This window comes from Mastomys coucha, unplaced genomic scaffold (assembly GCF_008632895.1).
Source record: "Mastomys coucha isolate ucsf_1 unplaced genomic scaffold, UCSF_Mcou_1 pScaffold22, whole genome shotgun sequence".
In the NCBI taxonomy this organism is placed as follows: domain Eukaryota; kingdom Metazoa; phylum Chordata; class Mammalia; order Rodentia; family Muridae; genus Mastomys; species Mastomys coucha.
In genome coordinates this window covers 233,303,411-233,326,810 of record NW_022196905.1, presented here as the reverse complement: position 1 = coordinate 233,326,810, position 23,400 = coordinate 233,303,411, and the positions used below count along the sequence as shown (strand labels likewise).

General features: G+C 50.5%; 2 protein-coding genes across 13 annotated transcripts in view; one reads left to right on the top strand and one right to left on the bottom strand.

Moving 5' to 3' along the window:
- Adgrg5 (adhesion G protein-coupled receptor G5) overlaps positions 1 to 8,061 on the bottom strand; it is a 24,685-nt gene extending 16,624 nt beyond the window's left edge. For 5 of the 10 annotated variants that reach the window (XR_004110207.1, XR_004110208.1, XR_004110213.1 and 2 more), the window contains exons 1-2: positions 6,988 to 6,999; positions 6,663 to 6,718 (exon numbers count right to left, since the gene is read on the bottom strand). The gene's annotated coding sequence lies outside the window, so the exon portion shown is untranslated. Of the gene's footprint in view, positions 1 to 5,929; positions 5,974 to 6,662; positions 6,802 to 6,987; positions 7,000 to 8,024 lie in introns of those variants that run through there. The other 5 variants (XR_004110211.1, XR_004110215.1, XR_004110209.1 and 2 more) reach the window with 3 other exon arrangements.
- Positions 8,062 to 12,489: 4,428 nt separating this feature from the next.
- Positions 12,490 to 23,400, top strand: part of Ccdc102a (coiled-coil domain containing 102A) — a 16,167-nt gene continuing 5,256 nt past the window's right edge. Inside the window, exons 1-6 of one of the 3 annotated variants that reach the window (XM_031340930.1) lie at positions 12,490 to 12,680; positions 16,890 to 17,601; positions 19,181 to 19,407; positions 21,097 to 21,205; positions 22,551 to 22,667; positions 23,033 to 23,242. In XM_031340930.1, the coding sequence (XP_031196790.1) occupies positions 17,020 to 17,601; positions 19,181 to 19,407; positions 21,097 to 21,205; positions 22,551 to 22,667; positions 23,033 to 23,242 (1,245 nt within the window). In that variant the 5' untranslated portion in view covers positions 12,490 to 12,680; positions 16,890 to 17,019. Of the gene's footprint in view, positions 12,681 to 13,227; positions 13,349 to 14,864; positions 15,020 to 16,889; positions 17,602 to 19,180; positions 19,408 to 21,096; positions 21,206 to 22,550; positions 22,668 to 23,032; positions 23,243 to 23,400 lie in introns of those variants that run through there. The other 2 variants (XM_031340932.1, XM_031340931.1) reach the window with 2 other exon arrangements.

Sequence of the window (23,400 nt, the reverse complement as noted above, 5' to 3'; positions counted from 1 at the left end):
GGGAGGGAGGGAGGGAGGGAGGGAGAGAAAGTGAGCTAGCTTGGAGATAGAGAGATGGCCGCACAGTCCAGGGTGCTTGCCCTACAGTCGTGAGGACTGAAATCCGGATCTGACCTGTAACAAACCAATGTTCCCCACAAGCACCTGTAGTCCCAGCACCAAGTGGACAGAGTCAAGACGACTGCCAGGGTCTGCCACCTTCCAACCTAGCCAAGGCATCAACCCAAGTTCAAGAGACCTTGCGTAAGGTGAACAGGTAAAGAGGGATGGAAGACACCCACACTCTTCTGGTCTCTGTGTATGTGTATACGGAAACTCGCATACACAGACACAAATAAAAAACCTTTTATATGTATAATAAAATTGTGCCGGTAGGATGGCTCAGTGGGTAAAGGCACTTGCCACCATGCCTGACAACATGAGTCAAATCCTCAGGACCCACATGGGAGAAGGAGAGAACAATCTCCTACAACATGTACTATGAATTGCATACACGGATAAATACATTTATTTATTGCACACAATAAATAAATGTGTTTAAAAATATAAAGCCAGCAGGGCAGTGGTGGCACATGCCTTTAATCCCAGCACTTTGGAGGCAGAGACAGGTGGATCTCTGAGTTCGAGGCCAGCCTGGTCTACAGAGTGAGTTCCAGGATAGCCAGGGCTATACAGAGAAACCCTGTCTCGAAAAACCAAAAGGTAAAAGTGTAAAGCCTAGCTCAGCACCGCACACCTTTACTCTCATAGCAGTACACAGAGCAGACACAAGCAGGCCCCTGTGAGGTCTAGGCTACTTTGATCTACCTAGGGAGTTCCAAGCCACCCAGGGTGTCTTAGTTAGGGTTTACCACTGTGAACAGACACCAAGACCAAGGCAACTCTTACAAAGACAACATTTAATTGGGGCTGGCTTACAGGTTCAGAGGTTCAGTCCATTATCATCAAGGCGGGAGCATGGTAGTGTCCAGGCAGACATGGTGCAGGAGGAGCCAAGAGTTCTACATCTTGTTCCAAAGGTAGGCAAACAGGAGAAGACTGACTTCCAGGTAGCTAGGACAAGGGTCTTAAAGCCCATGTCCACAGTAACACACCTACTCCAACAAGGCCACACCTAATAGTGCCACTCCCTGGGCCAAGCATATACATCACACAGTGCTAGGTTGTGAGAGCCTGTGGTTTTGGTTTTTTTTTTTTAATTATTATTGTTAATTTATAAAAAGAAAGTTGAAGGTGTGGAGAGATGGCTCAGCAGTTAAAAGCACTTGTTGTTTGCAGAGGACCTGGGTTCAGTTCCCAGCACCTACATGGTGGCTCATGACCATCTGTCTGTCACTCTAGATTCAGGAGTCCTGATCCCTTCTCCTCTTCTAGCCTCTGCAGGCAATAAGCACACATATGGTATATATATATATATACCATATGTGTATACATATATATATGTATGTATGTGTGTGTACATATATACACACATATATGTATATATATATGCCTGCAAAACACTTATACATATAAAATAAAAATTACAAGTAAATAAATGATTTTTAAAAGGACAACTTAAAAATGTCTATTAATAGAGGGACGGCTGAATACAATAGGGTTCAATGACTCCTGGAGAACAGCTTGGCAACTTGTGTGTGTGTGTGTGTGTGTGTGTGTGTGTGTGTGAGAGAGAGAGAGAGAGAGAGAGAGAGAGAGAGAGAGAGAGAGAGAGAGAATGAAAGCTAGCAAGCAAGTGCTGGGGTCTGTAGCTCATGGTGGAGTACTTGCCTCGTCTGTCCCATGGCAACACCACACACACAAACTGAAACTAAACAAACATTTAAGTCTTTACCATATAAGCCTGAAGTAGCTGTTGATTGTTTACCTGAAAAATAAAAACCTACATTCATAAAAAAAAAATCTGTACACAAACATTAGCTATATTAATAATATCCCAAAGTTGGGGGGCTGGCGAGATGGTATCAGTGGGTAAAGGTGCTTGCCACGAAATCCTGGTGTCCTGAGTTCAGTGCCTGCAACCCACTATAGAGATTGCAGAGAACTGAAGTTGTCCTTTGACATCAGCATTATTTCAGTAGCACATGTGTGTCACACTCACACACACATCATACATATACAATTAGTAACCAGAACAATAACAAGAATGATGATGATGATGGCCGCAATTGGGATCAACCCCATATTCTGATTGCGAATGGTTAAACGAACTGTAATACAACCATGCCATGAGATGTGACTCAGCAATTTAGAGGAATATATTTTTTAAAATGTATATACTTGCCAGGTGTGGTAGCATATGCTGTTTAGCCCAGCACTTAGGAAACAGAAGTAGGTTAATCTCTGTAAGTTCTGGGCCAGCCTGGTCTACCTAGTGAATTCCAGGCCTGACAGAGAGACACAGTGAGCCCTGTCTCAAAAAGGAAAAGAGATATAGAGAAGACACACACACACACACACACACACAGAGAGAGAGAGAGAGAGAGAGAGAGAGAGAGACAGAGAGAGAGAGAGAGAGAGAGAGCACAAAGCTATACACTTAGATGGACTTGGAGGGAATTGTACTGAAAAAAACCTCAAAATGTTAAAGAGCATGATGTGAGCAGCAGAACACGCTTGAAATGAAAATTACAGAGACACAGATGAGATCAGAGGTTGCCACAGGCGAGGAAGGGTTCCTGAGTGTCTAGGAAGTGGGAGCGTGAGGACTACGTGGGGATCGAGGAATCTGTGTTGTGACTGTGTTGGCTGTTGCAGGATGTGATAAAATGCATAGAACTCAGACTTTACCCATACTGCTCTGGTGTGTAGAGGAACACATACTGAGCTGATGATCTGTGAACTGCATCAGAGTGAATTTCTTGGGCTTGACACTACACTGTAGGCATGTAAGGCATTGCTATAGGTGTGTAACACATCACAATGAGAGAAAAGTGGGTGAAGAACACACAGAACTTTTCTGTATGATTTTTTTTGCAAGCATTTGTGAATTTGAAACTTTCTCCAAAACTAACAGCTTTAAAAAAAAAAAAAAAAAAAAAAAAAAAAAAGAGGAAAACAAGGGATGTAGCTCAGTAGTAGTAATGGCTTAGTCAGCACAGGCCTTGGGTTTAATTGCCAGCATTAAGAGAGTGCAGTGAATTATGCTTCTTAAAAGTTAAAAATGAACACAACATAGCATTTCAAGTGACAGAGATTCTGAAAGTCACACACACAGGGGCTGAGGTGTGGCTCAGTAGCAGGGCACTTGCCTAGTACATACAAGGCCCTGAGTTTGATCTCCAGCACTACAAGAGGAAAAAAATGTTTTGTTTTGTTTTGGTTTGTTTTGGTTTGGTTTGTTTTGGTTTGGTTTGGTTTGGTTTGGTTTGGTTTTTCGAGACAGGGTTTCTCTGTAGCCCTGGCTGTCCTGGAACTCACTCTGTAGACCAGGCTGGCCTCAAACTCAGAAATCCACCTGTCTCTGCCTCCTAAGTACTGGGATTAAAGGCGTGTGCCACCACCACCCAGCTCACACTTCTTACATGTGCAAAAGCAAGGTATATATTTGTGTGGGAGCAATGTCACCTCTCTGGTACCCTATCTGTGTTTCTAAGGTTTGCTAATATGCCACACTTGCACACATCTCTGTTTCTATTTACTTTTTGGACAGCTTAGACATTTACATCTTTCAACTATAAACAATAAGTAAAGAAATAAATACAAAAGTCTATAAAAGGCAAAGCGGCCCTCCCTTCTGGAAGTCCTGGGTCAGTGACCTGCAGGACACTCCCTTCTTTGGAGTCTGTTACAGCTGGCTTCTAATGTTTCTTTATGCAAACACAGACAAGTGAGATCTCTGCCATTTAATATACGAAGTGGAGCTGGGCCATTCTGCTCTGCCTTGAAAACACATCTGGGAGAGTCTGCTCTAACTGTATCCAGGGACACCACCTCTTCAACTACATGTGTTAATGCCATCTTAGGTATGAGTCAGAATTAACGGTTCTCCGTTAATAGCATTTAACAGAGCAGGGAGCCTTATGTGCCCTGGCCAGTTCTAGCCTTTTGGTCTTGTAGCCAAACTAGGATGTCACTCAATGGTAGTGCACTTGCTGATCATGACCAGACCCTGGTTTCCACCCCCTGGACTGCAAGCAACAAAAACATTATCACTGTATGTGCTCACTGTATGTATTTGCAGCACTTCCAACATATTCGGGTTCTCCATTGGCACATTGGGATACAACATACCTATCATTTACTCCTATTACTTTCCAAGAAGTTTCCCTAATAGGAAAATCAGCCCCTGTCTATTACACAAGCACAAATATAGTTTCTAGTTTGATATTTTTGTTTTGTTTTGTTTTGTTTTTTTGAGACAGTGTTTCTTTGTATAGCCCTGGCTATCCTGGAACTCACTCTGTAGACAAGGCTGGCCTCGAACTAAGAAATCCACCTCCCTCTGCCTCCCAAGTGCTAGGATTAAAGGCATGCGCCATCACTGCCCGGCCGCTTTGACATTATTTTTTTAACATCACATGATCTTTTATTTGTGATGTAGAAGCATCATTTTTAATCTTTTAATTTGGTTTGGTTTGGGCTTTAAGGCAGGGACACAAGGTTTAACCTGAGCTAGCCTCAAACTCACCATGTAACTGAGGTTTGCCTCAGACTTAGTATCTTCCTGCCTCCACTCCCCAAGTTCTGGGACTACAGCTACACACCTCTACACCTTGTTTCATGTCTCACTGGGGATTGAACCTAGGGCTTTGTGCTTGCTAAGCAAAGCCCTCTACAAACTGAGCTACATCCCTAGCCTATCACTTTTCTTAGTCCTGTGCATTAACATATAAGTCAGTTATAAGGGAGGAATAGAATTGGGGTACTAGTGCATGATCCACTTACCTTCCTGGGGTCTCAGAGAAGGGATACAGGGCAAAGTTTGGGAGGACCAAGGAAACCTTCAAAGGGATAGCATGAACTGTTTCTATTGAGACAGCCTGGGCTATGATAGTAGAGGACCCAGTGACCTAGAAAACCTCAGCTGATGGAAGTCTTAGTGGAGAAACTGAAACCCAGTGGGCAGAAGAATTTGGTCTCCAGGATCAGGGCCCTAAAGCCTGATTTCCAGGTCTTAGCCATGCTGCTCTCAAGCAGACACACACAGAGAGGCAGCCTGACCTATAAAAATCAACAGACAATAGCTGAAGTTTGCCCCACCCCCACCCAACACCCCAGATAGAAGCTGTGGCTTCCACTTCACTTTCACGGGCAAACCTTTGCTTTTGCTTGTAACCTGCAGGTTCCCACCCTGTCTCTGCCGATCAGGATCCAGGCATCATCACCCTGGCAACCCCCAGCTGTCTTGAAACCCCCTGGGAAACAGGAGTTTCCTGACTTTCCAGGTGGTTCCAGGGCACTGCAAGACACTGCTCAGGGTTCAACAGCAGCCCTGTAGCCAAGCTAGGACCCAAACCTGGGCTTCAAATTCCACGCCAGCAGCAGCAGCAACTTCCCAAAGGAAAGGTACCTGGAGAGCTGAGGGGTAGTAGGCAAGACTGTTTTAAGTCAACAGGGAGATTAAGAGATATGTGAACAAGAGAAGGACCTTAGAAAGCTCTGGGTTTAATAACCAGCTCCACTATTCAGTGCCCAGACTACATAGCACTGGGTTAGGAAACTGGCCTCACTGACCCTCCAATTTTCTCTCATGTAAAATTAGGCCAGAGAGACCCATTTCCCAGGGAGAAGAACTCAACCATTTCTAGGATCCTTTCCTATGGGCATCAGCCCCTGCCCTAGGTCAAGTCCTCTAAAGTCCTTGGATAGGAATATATCATCAGTGCATGAGGCCTGGGAGCTCCTGCTTTCTACCCGGCACAGATCATGTATCCCAGCTGCATCAGGGCCTGCCCAGCACAATGTTCCCGTTTATACCCCTGCTCACCATAGGCCGGGGCTCTGCCTCTGGCTGCCTCTAGGTGCCCCTGGCTGAAATGAAGAATGGGCCAGTTGATCAACAGCAAGTCACAGTTCCAGAAAGAAGCTACTGTCAGCTCGTTTTACAGGTGGGCAGAGAAAGCCACAGTAAAACACCAAGGAGTCTGACCCTGCTTGTCTGGAGGTCCTTTCTCTGAGACTCTGTGCCACCCTCCAACCCCCACCGAAGCTGCTGAAGAACTTCACCAGCTCCCGTTTGCTGGGCACACTGGGCACAGACTCGGTGCTAGACCCCATGCAGAGCAACTTACAATCTACCCTCTGTCACTGCCTGGTAGTGGTGGCTGGCACATGCCTTTAATCCCAGCACTTGGGAGGCAGAGGCAGGCAGGGATTTCTGAGTTTGAGGCCAGCCTGGTCTACAGAGTGAGTTCCAGGACAGCCAGAGCTACACAGAGAAACCCTGTCTTGAAAAAAAAAAAAAAAAAAAAAAGACTCGGGCTATAGGACTCACTTCATTTTATATATGAGAAATTGGGGTTCAGGAAAGCTAGGCCCCTAAAACATAATCATGCCTTAACTTTACTTCTGAACACAGGGATTTCTTTGACGTTGGAAGGAGGTGAATCCTTTTCTCGTCACTCCTGGGATGACATGAGGCCTATACACCTAGGAAGGGGCCTGTGGAGTCTGTGGATGGGGCCAATGGGTGGGAGAGTAGAGGGGTCTAGGGGACTAACCTGTAAAGCTGCAGCAGTCACGTCCTCACTGCTGTCTCGAGTTGGTCCTCTAGCTTCTGCAGGGAGAAAAGGAAGTTGGGAGGAGTTGAAAGCTGCGGCTTCTCTGTTCACCTCAGCCTGCTTACTCCCTGGCTTTTCTGGCCCCACTTCACCCTATGCTCCTGCTTCACTTCTTCTTTTGTGGTAGCAGCCTCTGTTTCCTCTGAGCTTTTGGCTAGATCAAGGTCTCCTTGGTCTTACTCTGGGGTGGGGGTGGGGTGGGGTGGGGAGGTTGGGCTCAACCCCCCCATGAAGTGCCAGGAAGGACAAACAGCGTGGTACCTACCGTGGAGGGCTCAGGATGGGCCAGCTCTGCACCCTCAGGCAAGAAAGGGGACATTTGCATAATATATATATATATATATATATATATATATATATATATATATATATATATTTCCTCATTTAGGTCAGCAATCAGACCGGCAACTGCCATAGATGCTGAACTGATAGCCTGGAGAGGACAAGTTCCAGGTAGTCCTGGGCAGATCTCAGGAAATGTGGCCAGAACAGCAGGGAGTAAAGCAGATCAGCCTCGCCTTCAGCCAGAAGTCCCACAAGCCTATCCTAGAATTCCAGCTACTATGCTCTCTAGAGAGTCCTCAAGGGAAGGAGGAAGGGATTCAGAGACAGGCAGCCTACCCAAATTCCCTGCGGGAAACCATAACTGAACATGCCCTTCTGCTCCTGGGGTAGTGGGGTTTCCGGGATAGAGATGCAGGGGAAGAAGGCAGCACAGGTCCCAGCACAGTTTTCTTGCCCTCAGCCACTCCAGCCAGCCCAGCACAGAGCCAGTTCAGCACAGCTCACCATGGGTGGAAGGGACTCAGGGGGAAGGGGGCTCCACCCCAGAAGCCATCAAAGGTTTTGCAGGGCCCCTGTACAATTGTGTCTCAACTCCTTGGCCAGACTCCCACTGGGTGACTTAGATAAGCATTTGCCCTTTTTGCACGTTGTTTTTTTTTTTTTTTTTTTTCCTGGCTATTGTCTTGTGTGGCACTTGGCCTCAACCCCAGGGCCTTGTGCCTTTGTGGTAAGCATCTGCATGATGAACCACGCCCCTAGCTCCTAGAGACCCAAGTTGTAGTTTACTTTGACCATTATAACCAGACATTCACCCCTGGCCTTTCATAGCAGGGGTCTCCTGGCTGCCTCCTGGACTGAACTGACCATTCCTTTATGCTCCGTGGTGAGCAGCTGGACTGAAGGCCTAGGTAGAGCTCTGATTCCCCAGGCCCCCACAGCCTCTCTGTTTCCTATCTCACTGTTCCTACCCCAGCTTGGGACGCTATTCACCCCTGCATACAACCCCTAAGAACTCACCTTCAGATAGTCTTATGCTCAGAAGCCAGATCAGTAGCTTCTTCCATCCCTTGGAGGCGAAGAGGTCGGTCATTGACATCCCTTGACAAGGGCCTCCCATTTGGGGGGATCTGTGAAGGACTACAAGCATGACTGGACATTAGAACCGGAGAGTAATACCAAGAGGGAGCCACCCACCCTCCAAATCTTCCCCAGTCTTTATGGCAATCGGAAGTCCAATTAGAGACAAAACGTCTTTAGCCTCTCTGTTCTGACCTGCTGTGTTGCCGATCTGGGCCAGTTCCCCTTCCTAAGACAATCTGGCAGTCCCCATACTGATAACTGCACTTAGTGGGGGACATTCAGTCAGCACAGCACACCACAGACCAGGGGTTCTGGGCTCCAGCAATCCTTCTGGTATAGCTGGAACTGCCTCTGTGCCTGGCAGGCTTTAGCCTCTTTCCAACCCAGACTTATGTTCCTCTTCTTCCCACCCTACCCTGTCCATTCTTGATTCTTATTGAAGACAAGTTACCTGAGATGAGCAAGGCTTGCAGGTACAGTTTTGCAAGCCGAGAAGGACTCCACAGGAGGCCCTTCAGCTCAAGGCTAGTCTCAGTTACGTAGTGAGATCTTGTTTTAAAAAACAAAAAAATGATAAAAAGACTTAATTTTTTTAATTGTGGTAACATATGCATATTGTTGTGATCATAAAAAAGATAAAGAAATATAAGAATATGTTCTATCTGGGTATGGGGCAAGGGGATGTCTCGGAGGACCCATGCCAAGGCATCCCTTTCACATAAGAGACCAGCCATATGACAGTATAGCATAGAATAGAGTTTATTTAGGGCATGGGGAGAGGAGTTAAGAGGGTAGTAGAGGCAGAGAAAGGCAGAGAGAAGGAGAGAGTAGAGAAGTAGGGGCTGGCCATGACCATGTGGAGAGAGTGGGGAAGGGGATGGGGAGAGAGGGGGAACAAGGGGCAAGGAAGAGACAAGAGAGGCAAGAGAGGCAAGGAAGAGAGGAGGGGGCAAGCAGCCCCTTTTATAGTGGGCCAGGCCTACCTGGCTGTTGCCAGGTAACTGTACGGGTGAGGTGTAGACAGAATACTAACACATATATTACAACTTTTACAATTTTATCCATTTATAGGTATTGAGTCCGGCAACATGAAGTACACACACTGTTGTCTATGACCAAGCCTCTTTGATTTTCCTAAACATAGCATCTCTCTCACCAGACCCAAAGGCCTAGCAACCACTCTTCCGGTTTGTCTCTATCAATGCAACTACCATAGTGAACTCTTAAAACCAGCATCATATAGTGTGTGTCCTTCTGACCAGCTGATTCCACAATGCACACCCTCAAGATTCTGTCATGTTATCCATAGGTCAGAAAGTCCTTCCAGATGGATGTAATAGATACCTATAACCCCAGCAACTGGGAAACCCGGGGAAGGAGGACTAAGAGTTCAAGTTCATCCTTGGCTACAGAGCAAGTCTGAGGTCAACCTGTAGTACCTGAGACCTTGCTTCAAACAACCATCAGAATCTGTTTCCTACACTCAGGAGAGAAAGAGGAGGATCAAACGCTCCAAGCTAGCCCCTGCTACATAACCTTGTCTCAAGAGGAAGGGGGAAAATTTCCTTTTAAAGTGTTTGAAACTATTCCACTGTGTTTATACACCACCCTTTTCCTATCCACTCGCCTGTTGATGAACAGGGGCTCCTGCTACCTCCTGAATTCTATTCGTAGCCCCAGTGTGCATGGGTGGACAAGCAGCCTTTTTTTGACTAAGTTTCTAGCTACATTTTATTTGGTTTTACTGAGATAAGGCCTTAACTGTAACCCGTGGCTGGCCTGGAACTCACCATATTAACTAAACTGGTCTCCAACTCAGAGACTTGCCTCCCTCTGCCTCCTGAGTGCTGGGATTCAAGGCATGTCTAGCTAAATTTTTAATAGCATTGCTTTATTTGAATGCTATTCATTTTGTAATTTTTTTCTATTTACAGCGCCTTCTTCACAGATCTCCTATTTACTCTAGAAATAGGAAACAGTGCCTTGACATATACTTACATTCTAAAAACAAACAAACAAAATGCAAGTGTGGTCTGAAGAGATGGCTCAATGATTAAGAGAACCTGGGAAAACATGTGGCGGTTCACACCTGTCTGTAACTCCAAGATGTGACACCCTCACACAGACATACTACATGCAGGCAAAACACCAATGCGCAGAAAATAAATACATAAATAAATAAATAACTAAATACATAAATAAGTTGAAATGCCAGTGTGTTGATGGTAATGGTAACAGCAAGGGTATAGAATCGACATACTAACACAGGCCACACTCAATCTCCAGTGTCTTGAGTCTGAAGACAAAACCCCTGCCCTGTCCACAGATGAGGGAGGCTAAAACTAGGTTAGCATTTCACTAGAGGTGCCTGGAGAAGGGACAGTGACCAAACTTGGGAGATACCACTTCCCAGAGTGAATTTAAGTCAACCAATGGGTTTCTGATACTCTCTGGGCTCATCATGACACGGTGGTAATGGCGCCTAGGAAACAAGAGTAGCTGCCCAGCTAGGTAACTTAAGGGAGCAGTTTAGCCTATAGCCAACATGTACTGAGTTCCAAGAATGAAGGGCTTCCCTCATCCACCGTATGCAACACACACACACACACACATGCACTACTTCCTCTCCAAAGAGAGAGGGCTCAGTTGCAATGAAGTCTAGGCAGAGGCTAAGTACACCATCAGCCTGACCTCCATCACCTTCTCACCCTTTACCAGCTCCAAACACTAGGGAAAGAGCTCCGAGATCTTGGTTCAGGGCTGTCACTCCTGGGACATCCCTTCCTGGGACATCTCACTGCTGTGAGATCCCATTTGAGTCAAAAGCCAATCTAAACTTTCATTTCCCCAGGTCTAGAAGGAAGTCTTTTTTTTTTTTTTTTTGTCAAGAGTTCTCAATGTGTGAATCTCACAAATTTCCCCTGTATGTGAAGCAGAGGACAGCCACTAGAGTATTTGCAGGCTAACCAAAATGCAAGCATTCCCACCCAAATTGGTCTTCTTTAGATTATAACAGCTGTCAAACATCCACCATGCACTACCTGCCCAGCACATGGACAGACAAGTGAAACTACAAAACTTGCTAAATCTGTGGGATTTCACGAAGTTGGTGGAGGCAAGGCAGAGAAGGCAGCAGAAGACCACAGAGAAGGATGTCTGTGGGGGAAGTGCATGACAACAAAAAAAGATGTACTGAGTTCTCAGAATACTTGGTGCGGGGGCGGGGTGGGGAACCGCTCAAGAGGTGGCTCAGTGATTAAGAAAGAGCACTTGGTGCTATTTCAGAGGGTCCCGGTTTGGTTCCCAGCACCTACGTAGTGGCTCACAGATATCACTAACTCCAGTTTCAAGGGATCTGAGTCCCTCTTCTGACCTCGGAGGGCACCAGATACACACAGGATCCCTTTAAAAGTGGGGCGGGGAGGGAACGTGGGCGGTGTCAATCCTTGATTTTGAGGAAGCCCTAGTTTGTTTGGTTGCTTGTTTGTTTTATTTATTTTTGTAAGTCAGGGTTTTTCTACGATAGCCCTGGCTGTCCTGGAATGCACTATGTAAGTAGTCCAGACTGGCCTCAAATTCACAGACATCCGCCTGCCTCTGCCTCCCAAATGCTGGGATTAGAAGTACCAAGTGTTATGATTAAAGGTGTACCGCCATATCCAGCTAACCCCGGTATTTTTGTAAAACAATCTCTTACAGCAAATCAATTGGAAGGACGCTACTGCTCAACTCCGTGAGGGGGGAAAAAAACATCTTCAACACTCAGTATGTGATTCACTCTTCACAAACCACTATGCTCGCGTCCATGATTAGAATTAAAACACTCTTAACCAAGAGGTGTATGATTCGCTTATCTTCATAATCTTTTATCTTTTCTGGACAAAAACCCAACCCAGCCTAGCTGCCCACACGTTTTTTCGCGACTTTTGGTCCTGTTTGCAAGATAGGCCGACCTCGCAGCAGGATGTGATGTGTTACCATCCTGATCTTCCTCTTCTCTGACAAGACTACAGACACTCTATTCCAAGGAAAGAGATAGTGCCTCGACGACGGGTATGCACAAGAAGGTCGGAGGGCTCTACCAAGCACCATCGCACACCAGAGGGAAAAACTCCACAGTGGGAGTAGGTCCCCATCACGCTCCTTTATAGGCCTGAAGTCGCTTTGTACAAGTAAGGGAAACTGAGGCCCAGTAAGGACATGGACTCTGGTCCACGTCCGGTTGGTGTCAGCGCTACCACTGGGAGTGATGCAGTTAACCAAAGTTTGGACTTGGTGAAGCTCCACGTGGGTCCTGGTGCTCACTCCTGTCGCGGGTCACCTAGACCACGGTTGGCGGGAAAGCCGAAGTCGCGGATTCTGCCTGGGCTACCCCAGGCTTGGGCGGGCCAGCGGGGGTCCGGCAGCCTGGCCCGAGCCCGCAGCAGACCGCGCCCCACGCGGGGCCCCCGCCCGCTCCCCTTCCCCTCCCCCGGCAGGAGGAGGAGACTCGGCGGCCCTCCCCCGGCCTCCCGACGGCCGCAGCAGCCAGCCCCGCGCCCGCTCCACCCAGAGCAGCAGCTCGGACGTCCGGAATCCCGGCCCCGACCCGAGGTGAGTGGGGACGGCGGAGCGGGAGGTCATCGCGGCCGGGGACTCGCTGCGGTCTCCGAGCCTCTCACGCGAGGGAAGAACTTTGCAGCGAGGCACAGGAGCCGGGGAGGCGTCCGCCGCACCCCAAACTTGAGCCCAACTTTTTTATTCCCCTCTTGGAGTCCCCCGGCCAGTCTCCATCCCGGTGGAAGCCGGGTCCCGTGGCGGGACAGTGGGGGAGGGGACGCCCGTGGAATGCCGGCAGGGCCAGGAGCGGGAGGGGGGTGGCAGGCGGGGGCGGAATGTGGAACTCTCCCGGGGGACCTAACGTGGTCACCATGGCGAGTGCCGGACGGACGGGTGACACTGGCCAATCGGAGCACGGCTTTACGCCCAGACCCGTTGCGCTGCCAATGGAAACCAAGCGGTGGGGTGGGCGGGACCGCGCCTTGCAGGACCGGACCCCCGCACCCCCTCCAGCCGCTAGGGGGAGCGGGGCTGGTGGCCCGCGAAGGGGCTACCAAGTAGGGACTAAGGCTGCACTGGGCCCTGGAAAGCTGAAAACTTAATTTCGGGAAGGAATGCGGACAAGTGGGGCAAGGGCTTGAGAAGGGAGGGGCCTCAGCAGCCCACTGCCCTGGTAGTGCCGAGGGGTAGCACTCTTTTCCCATCCGGCGACTTCAGTTTGTGTAAGTGAAATGTCCCTTATTCAGCCCGGAATCCTGAGCTTTTGTAGGAGCATGATGGGTTCTTATTGGCACAAGAGTCTGCCCACCTGCTGGAGGAATTAAGACTCTAGTTGGTGCCTCTCAATTCGATACATATGGAAACCGATGCCCAGAAAGGCCAGGGACCTGCACATACCACACGGTGTGTAAAAGCAACGCTAGGGTTAATGTCTGTTCTATACGAATGTGCGATGCCAAAAATTGCTGGGGGTCCTGGGGCTAGGTGCCCACGAAGGCTTCCACTTTTCCCTTATCCAAGCCACGTTTGTTTGGTGGGCCTAGAATCTGAAGATCTCCCTAGTAGGCGCTCCCTGGGGCATGGTGCTCTTCAGGTAGTCATGCCCAGCCACAAGCTCTGTTCTAGCATAGAAATCCTGCTCTCTTCCCTCCCTCCCTCCCTCTTCCGCTTCTTTCCTGGAGGTCCAGCAGCTGTAACGCTGGGCTCTCTCAGTATCATGGTCAGAGGGACAGACAGCCCACAGTCTGCGGGCTGACCGCCTCGGGGCCCTGCACTTATCCAATCAGGCAGTCCCCTGGTGGTTTCCTGCTGGGCTCTAATCCCTACCCACAGCTAGGCCTGTGGCCCTGGGCTTACCCCAGAGTCCACCTGAAAGATTCTAAGAGGATACGAGGATTCTCAGCTGTGGAGGTCCTTGGTTCCCCATTCCCTCAGCTGGTCTCTGTCCAGGGCTTAGTGTTGTTCATTCCTCTCCGTGGATTTTGAGAGAACCAATCGAACGAGGGCAGAATGCAAAGTTGAATATCTCCTCCCTCTCCCTGATCAGAGAGTTCCTCAGGCAAGAGCTCAGACACCTGACTCTGACCTTGGCCACAGATGAGCTTAGAAACCTACCTGTATTAGCACCTGGCTGAAAACCCACTTCTGATTTTTAGGATGACACAACTCTCCCAAACTCTGTCTGGTCACAGGAGGTCCCCCAAAAGGAGCTTTATCCATCTCCCATAGGCTCAGGACACATTCACACAGCGCCTACTCCTGCTCAGCCCTGTTCAAATAGCTAACAAGATCAAGCCATTGAGAGCTTCCTAGAATGCCCATTCCCTAAAGCAGAGGTTCACAGCCTTGCTAATGCTGCAACCCTTTAATACATTTCCTCATGCTGTGGTGACCCTCAGCCATAAAACTATTTTTGTTGTTACTCCATAGCTAAGTTTGCTACTGTTATGAATTATAATGTAAATATCTGATATGCAGGATATCTGATTTGTGACCCCTCCAAGGGGCCGTGACCCACAGGTTGAGAACAGCTGCCCCAAAAGAAGGAGGTCCTGGTGTTTTAGGAAAACTACCACAAAGTATCCAGAGGTTAGGGAGGCCTTCTCAAGCAAGGGGATGTTGCTGGTCCACCTTGCAGGGTGTGTAGTTTATAGATGTAGAAGGAAAGGGTGACGTTCCCAATGAGTCTGTAAACAAAAGAAGACGTTGGTCACTTCCTATGGGCAGCACTGAATCTGTGGCCTGAAATGAGTGTCCAATCAAAGCATCCTTGTTTCCTGGAACAGGGAGTGACATAGTTATGGCTGAAGTTCAGGAGCTCTGAGACCTGCTGCTCAGCTCAGATGCAAGGGTTCAGCTCTCCACTCTCCATCCCACCAGCCAACTTCAAGCAGGTACTATACGCAGGGCCCATCTTATAAGCTGTAAGCGGCACACATGTCCCTGTTGAGTGGAAGGCTGTGCTGTAAGAGAGGCCACTGGCCAGGTATGGCTGGCTGTGGGATGGGACAGGGCATCTCAGTCATTTCCTAGTAGCAGCACCTGAGTTAGAAGGATGGGCTGCCTGGCTTTAGGAAGGATAAAGACAGAAGGGGTCTGTGGGGGCTGCTCCCACCCTGAGCTGCTCCTTGGAATGCAGTGGCAGCACTGTGGTAAATCGGGAGCCCACCCCCTATAATGTCACCAAACAAAGGTGGCACTGAACCTGGGGAGGAAGGGGCAAGTGACTGGCAGCTGGGTCCTGCCTGCCTATCTATAGGATGAGGCGTCAGTCAGGCCCGTGTATACCCGGATTACCAAAGCTACTTCAGTGTTCCCAAGGCTGTTATGTGAGTAGGGTGGGAATGGGGAGGTGTTGCTAGGCAGAGGCCAGCTGCACTGGGGTCTGCACAGGTGTGCTTGCGGGGGAGGGGCAGATGTGCCTCACCTCTTCCCCCATGCATGTGCATACCTGTCCTGGGCCTGAGAAGAAAGGCAGAAGTTGTTCACAGCCCTCCTGGCCGACTGTTCCTCCCTTTACCCCCACCCTGCAACCCAGACTGGCCAGGGCTGACTTTGGAGGCCTCAAGCTGGAAGCCATTAGGGGCCTGGATAATGTCTATCCCTGCTCCTATTTCACGGGCTTAGCCTTTCTAGAAGGAGCCAGTCGGAGTCCTCGCTAAGCCAAGCAAGAGCCCTTTGCCAGTCCTGGCAGCTCCAAGCCGGTGGATATGGCAGCAGCCTCCGCTGCCACACTTCTGTAGAGCTGTGGAAAGGCCTGCCCTCAGGACTGGTCTTTGGGCTTCCTGCCAGCCCCCACTCCTCTCCTCTCCTCTGCAGATGCTAGTACTGTTTCTGGGAGGGCTGTTCTGATGGAACTGGGCCAGGAAAATGGGGAAGGAGGGGTGTGTGTTCAGCATTCTCTTAGGAGTGTATGTTTGGGGGCTCAACCATGTGCTGGTCCAAGATACAAGTATACCTCCATCTCTTTGTATAGCTGTGTGCCCCTAGGCCCATCTCTGACCATCTGTATCATTTATCCCCGCTTTGTGTGGATGAGGTTGCTTGTATGTTCCCAGATGTGCCTGTGTGTGCAGAAATGTCTAGATGCTTGTGGGCGCCAAGGCTACCAACTCATCGCACGGGCCGAGACACTGAGTCAGAGAGGACAGACACACACACTGCTTGTTAGGAACTAGAGCCTGGGTCTGTGTGGCTGCCTGGTGACTGTCTACACAAGCATCTTTGGGGTTGAGATATGTATGGCACTGTAAGTCATGAGGGTGGTATGGGCTCCGTGGTAGAGGGCTTGTTGGTGGCTTTGCGTGGAGAGGATGGGGAGCCTGGGAGACTTGAGGTCGCACTGATGTTGCTTGAATACTCACATGCCCCAAACATGGACTTCTGAAATGTAGAGTCTCTGCTGCGTCCCTGCCAAACATCCTGGCCCATAGAACTGTTAGCTGTTAATTAAGCGAGGGTGTAGGTGAATCCGAAGCACATGTGATGAAGGAATCCTAGGCTTCCTTACCCTGCCCCCAGTGTACGGATGGGAGAGGCAGAAGCCCAGAAAGGTCCAGTGGCACAACAAAGCAGCCTTGAAGGTATGAGGGGCGTTGAAGCCAGGGCTGAAGACCCTTACTGGACTCCTTGGGGTCACCCTGGAACACACCTCCTACTGCTTCCGACAGTACTACCTCCTTCATCCCCTGAGCACACACAGGGCTGATTCGAGTGACCGTCGGTGGTCGGGCACAGCCCAGTAATGGTTCTGTTCTTCTGCAGGTCTGAAGAGGCATCGCAAAGTATCCCAGAGGGCAGTGGGTCCAGGCGTCCGGCACACGCAGTGATAACATGTAGGTCTCTGTCTTGAGCCTAGCCGCAAGTTTGTACCCAAGGCTAGCCCAGCCTCACTATGAGCCACGGTCCGAGCCCGCGGCTGGCTGAGTCCCCGCAGCTGTCCAAGAGCAGCCTGCTTACCATCCTGGGCAGCCCGTCCCCGGAACGCATGGGCCCGGCCGACTCACTGCCACCCACGCCGCCTAGCGGCACGCCGTCCCCGGGACCGCCACCCGCACTACCCTTGACTGCTCCCGCTCTGCTGGCCGACGGCGACTGGGAGAGCCGCGAGGAGCTGCGGCTGCGGGAGCTGGAGGAGGCGCGCGCACGAGCCTTGCAGATGGAGAAAACGATGCGCTGGTGGTCGGACTGCACGGCGAACTGGCGCGAGAAGTGGAGCAAGGTGCGCGCAGAGCGCAACCGTGCGCGGGAAGAGGTGCGCCAGCTGCGCCAGCGCCTGGATACGCTCACCAAGGAGTTGGCAGGCGCGCGCCGCGAGCGCCAGGAGGCTCAGGGCGAGTGCGAAGCGCGCGGCCGCGAGCTGGCCCGGCTGCGGGGAGCGCGCGGTGCGGCGGACAAGACACAAGACGGTCCGGAGGCGGAACGCGAGCAAGAGCCTGTGCGTGACATCGGGGCCGAGAGGCCGCCTGGCAGCCAGGTGCGCCCTGCTACACCGCTTGGAACATGGCTGGCATTCGGGCCAGCGTTACACAAGGGTCCAGATGGGAGGGAGCAGTGAAAAGAGCTAGTAAGGATCTGTTTTCCAGTGAGGTGCTGGTCAGCCCCATGTCCACTTAATGGTGGGGGGGGGGGACGGGGGGGATCTGGGGCAGATAAAGATCACCTTGCTTTGGAGATTCCCAAGTTCTAGCTGTCCCTCCTCCCCACTTTAGAAGTCATCAAAATCAAAGAATCTTCCATGACAAGCACAGGAGAGATCCGTGGACTTGGCTTAGATTAGTGATAGCATTGACTCCTCATTCTTTCATCCTGAAGGGATGTGGTCCCTGAGCCAGGCCTTTGGGAGGAGTGACAGAAAGACTGCAACCCCCCCCAAAAAAAAACAAACAAACACAACAAAACAAAAAGTTAGCCGGGGCGGTGGTGGCGCACGCCTTTGATCCCAGCACTTGGGAGGCAGAGGCAGGCAGATTTCTGAGTTTGAGGCCAGCCTGGTCTACAGAGTGAGTTCCAGGACAGCCAGGGCAACACACAGAAACCCTGTCTCCAAAAGTCCAAAAAAAAAAATAGCCGAAGGAAGTGCCAGAATCCATAATCCATGGTCATTGCAGAAGCCCAGAGGCTGGGGGCCTGCTGAGCCTGGGCAGTGGAGGTAGCTGTCCCCATCACTCAGGGCCTACAGTCACATTATCTCCTACAGCAGACCCTGAGACCCAGGGAGGTTCAGCACTGAGCTCTGTGTTGGTTCCTCCGGCTGCCGGGTTTGTACCCTGGTAGTGGTAAATGCTAACACTATAGTTGGGCAGGATGATGGGTACAAGGGCAGCCCTCACAGGCAAGGTCCTCAGAAGACCAGAGCCCAGCAATGGGATTCTTAGCTGCTCCCCTCCTCTCTGGTCTAGCCCTCTCCCTATGGCCTGGTATTTGGAGACATTTTTCTAACCTAGCTACCAGGGCCTCGTGCTCTCTTTGCCCTCTTGTTTGGTAGGCGTCACAGCCCCAGAGTCCCCAGGGACAATTTAGAGTCTCAGGTCTGCAGTCTAAGTTTCCACACCAGCTCAGGTGTGACCCTTCTTTCTGGCATTTCCATCTGCCTCAGGTAGCAGCCAGAGTGCCCCACAGGACCATCTGAGGTTAGGGGGATGGGATGTCAATCCTCCACAAGTCCTCAGAGCCACCACTCTGAAGGACTCAGAGTCCCTGTGACCAGGTTTGCCCCTGAATTGGAATCCTAACCCTTGATGGGAATTCTTGCTTCACTAGTTCCAACTCGTGCACCCAGTGTTTGTACACTTGGGGTGATGGGGAACCTCCAGGGGAATGTTCCAGGATACAGGAAACCCTGGTAGCTGGTGATGATCTTCTAGGATGTGAAGGGGGAAGCCCAGAGAAGGAGAATGAAGCAAACCTCAAAAGGCAAAACCAGGGCCAGGAGGCACTGTATCACCTGCCTCAGGTCACTTAGCAAGCTCATTCTAGAGCAGGGCCTCAGATAGCCATGTTGGTGGCCAGAGCAAGGCCCTGAACCAGGCAATCCCTTCCCTTGGTCCCCACAGGAGCTGGACCTGGTAGAGAGCCTGCTGAAGAGCAGACCAGAGGAGCCCGAGGGCTGCTGGGATGCCTGCAGTGTGGCAACTGGGGGCCCTCGGGTCAGCTCCGGACGCCAGGATCGCAACCGCCTGCCCTGGGAGGACACAGCCAGTACTGAGGAGGATGCCTCCAAGTTGACTGCCCTGCGGCTACGGCTAGATGAATCCCAGAAGGTGCTCCTCAAGGAACGAGAGTGAGTTATGGGCGAGGGGAGGCCGGGGTTGGGGTGGGGCTGGAGCTAGGCTCCCCCAGAATCCTAAGTGATAACACATGAAAGCTGTTGAGGCACGATCTCAGGTTTTACTTATTCAGAGTGGATTTTTCTTTTGGTCTTTTTGGTCATTTTTCTCCCTTCCCCCCTGCACCTCCTCTATAGGACTGAATCCAGAGCATCATGCTTGCTAGGAAAGGACTCTATCTACCATTGAGTTAAACCCCAAACTCCACAATCTAACATTTTAGAACAGTGAACCCACTACAGTCTTTTTAATAAAGATTTTTAAATGTATATGTGTGAGAAATGTGTGTGTATGTATCTGTCTGTTTGTCCATCCTTCCATCTGTGAGTGTATCTGTCTGTCCATCCTTCCATCTGTGTATGTGTGTGTATCTGACTATCCTTCTGTCTGTGTGTATATGTTTGCATATATATGTGTGTGTCTGCGTGTGTGTGTGTGTGTGTGTGTGTGTGTGTGTGTGTACCATGTGAGTGTCTGGCGCCCATGGGTATTGGAAGAGGGTATTAGATCCTCTGGAACTGGAATTATAGATGTTTATAAACTGCCATTTTGGATGCTAGGAACCAACCCTAGGTCTATTGTAAGAGCAGCAAGTACTTTTTATCTCTGAGCTATCTCTTAGTCCCCCATCCTTTTGTTTTTAAAGTAGGGCCTCAGTACATAAACCCATGCTGACCTTGTGTAGCCTATAGTGACCTGCAGCTTACTTCTGGTGGTAGAGAGGGTAGCAGGCTCAGAGAAAGCAGGGATGGAGAGGGAGTTAGGAAGTTTAGGGTTAGAGGAGTTGTGTTTGGCACAGCAAAGTAACAGTTTGTGAGCTGGTGGGTCCGGAGGTCCAGATGTGTCTGGGTGAGAGGTTAAAAACAGGGGTCATGAACAGGTGGCCTTGAAAAATAGGAATGTAAAAATCAGAGGCGTGGATGGGCAAGGAGAAGGTTATGGGGTGGGGTCCTGGTCCTGTCAAGTTCAGAGCTGGTGAGAGGAAGTGGGCAGAGAAAAGGAGCCAAGAGAGGCTGTTTAACAGGAGAGTGGGAGGGCAGACTGAGCACTTAGTGGACGGGTGGATTTAGAACATGGAGGTCATTAGGGACTCGGAGAGGGCGATTAGAGGGTCTGACCTGATGATGTTCATGAATATTCTACAGCTCTGGTGTCTAGGAAAGAAGTGTGTAGATTATATAGTTATTTCACACATACAATTTTGCTTTAAAAAAAAAATCACCTGAGGACTTGGCGAGAGGATATTAGCTTAGTGGTAGAATGTTTGCCTATCATGAATAAAGTCCTGGTTCCACGGGACGGGGAGGAAAGGGAGCGAGGAAGAAAGTGTACCTCTGACGACAGTTGGACTAATGCTTCTGTGGTGTCATTGCATCGTTGGCTAAGGAAAGCCAAAGGGACCAGGAGCCAGCAGAAGCTGGGGTCAGGGGGTGCGGGGGGGAGGGAGACATGGATTCTTCCTGACTGCTTCCCCTGCCCACACCTCATCTCAGACTTCTAGTCACAGAACACAGGAGAACATGGTATACTGTTTAAACAACAACAACAACAACAAAGTCAAGCTAATATTCTCCCTGAAATGGGAAGTCAAAACAAAAGAAGCCTAATAAAGTCTGTGTGCTTGCCCTATCCCCACTCCCCAGGGATAAGCTGGCTCTGAGCAAGAACATCGAGAAGCTGGAGGGGGAGCTTAGCCAATGGAAGATCAAATATGAGGAGCTGAGCAAGACCAAGCAAGAGATGCTCAAGCAAGTAAGACTGGGAGTGGGGGTGGGGCTTCCTGGTGGGGGTGGCTGCACACCAGGAGTCCCAGCCAAGGGGACAGGTTAGGATGGAATCATTTACTCAGCCGTAGTTCCGAGTACCAGGACAGGTGGGTAATGGTAGCCCAGCAGGTAAGATCTGTGAGCTATGAAGACATCAAAATAGCATGAAGGAGATGGGGTGGAAGCCAAGGAGGGCGTCTATAAGATGACGTATGAGCAGGGTCTGGTGGGTCACACCTGTAATCCCAGCCGTTGGGAGGCGGAGACAGGAGGATTGCCTTGAGTTCAATGCTAACTTGGATACCCTGACTCAACATCCCTCCTCCACTCCCTACATGACGTTGTTTGAATCAAGACCTAAAGGGGCTAGATGAAGCCATTCTTGAGCATATACAGGACTTGGGGGCTCGCAGAAGCAGTCCTGGGGTAGGCAGGCACCTGGTGAGTGCTGGACGCAAAGAAGGTAGTGTGGCTGGAGAATCCTGTCAGAGGGAGGATCAAGGGGCTAAATTTCAGAGGGTTTGTGACCAGAACAGAAGTATCAGATGTGACATTTAGTGTGTGTCCAGTGGAACTGAAGCCCCTTGGCTGTCAAAGGAGCTGCAACCTCGAGGTTCCATCGCAGCCATGAAGTGCTCAAAGCAGGCTACCTTTTCTGCCTCTTGTACAGATTAGGTATGGCCAGCAGGGGGCGCAACCATCCTGGGAAAGCCTTGCTGGATCCTCTGGGTTCACAGAGGTCAAAGACCAGAGACTTGCTTTGGAAAATTGCCCAGATCGGATCTTCCCTGGGGATCTCTTCAAGCTCATAAAAGAGTCCCAGAACCCCTGCCTACCTACTTGAATCTCCCTTCTTCTTTTAGGGCCCGGGGAACCTGGCCCCACACTATTTAGACCGCCAACTCTAGTTGTCGGAAGGACACTAATGGAGTGCCAATGTGCAGCTGAGCAGAAAATGCTCTTGTGCCTGGCTCCCTTCCACAGTATTGTCTTAGAGGCTCACTGTGTGCTTGTGTGGACCAGCAGCTTGGGAGAAGTGCTCACCGTGGTTCTGCTGTCCTTACAGACACAATGGTGTTGAGAGCCATGGGGAAGATAGACAAGCTCTCTGTCCTCTGGGTGTGCGGTCTTGTGGGCCAGGTGGATGGGAGGAGCACACGGGAGCAAGCTGTTGCGGGACTTTGTGAGAGCCTAGGAGTTGGTACCAAGGACTCTCAGAGTGATCAGCCTGTTCTGAGTCCTTCATTACCTTGGCTGGTGCTCACTTCTAGTACTGCCTCCAAGATATACCCTGGTGGTTCTCATGACCAGGCTGGGTGATGTCCTTGCAGCTCAGCATCCTAAAGGAGACGCACCAAGATGAGTTGGGCCGCATGTCGGAAGACCTGGAGGATGAACTGGGTGCACGCTCTAGCATGGATCGCAAGATGGCTGAGCTGAGGGGTGAGGTCAGTGGCGGGCAGGATGGAGGGGCGATGCTCAGGGGTTCAGTTGAGCAGTCGGTAGGAAAAGGACAAAAGTCCCAGCTGTGCTGTGAGGGGCCGTCCACACCCCAGGGGCCTAGCCTGCAGGAGGCACCCCCTTTCCCACACAAAACCCAGAAGCGCCCCCACATCCTGCACACCGTGGAAAAAAAATAAAAGCCCAGCATAATTATAGCTGCTGCAGCTGGATCTGCTTCCTGGTGCCATTTTTGGCTTCAGGAGAATTGGTGGGGGGGGGGGGGGGGGGGGGGGGCGTGCATCTAGCTTGTCTCTCCACTCCTGTCCCCCCCGCCCCCCCAAGAGTCTCACTGCCTCCCTCACCATTGCAGATGGAAAGGCTCCAGGCAGAAAACGCAGCTGAGTGGGGCCGCAGAGAGCGGCTGGAGACAGAGAAGCTGGGCCTGGAACGGGAGAACAAGAAGCTGCGTGCACAGGTTGGAGACCTGGAGGAGGCCCTGGCCCGCAGACGGCGGCAGAATGCCAGTGCCCTGGACTGTGACCTGCGGGCCAGCCAGGCTGCTCTTTTCGAGAAGAACAAGGTGGGACAGGCCATCCAGCTAATCAGCACACTAGCGTATGACCTGCATGTGGATAACGGCAGTATAGGCTGAGCCTCCCTGCTCCCCAAACCAGACATCCAAAATGCTCCCAGACCCCCGACTTGGAGCATCCACGTGATGCCTTAAAAAAAAAAAAA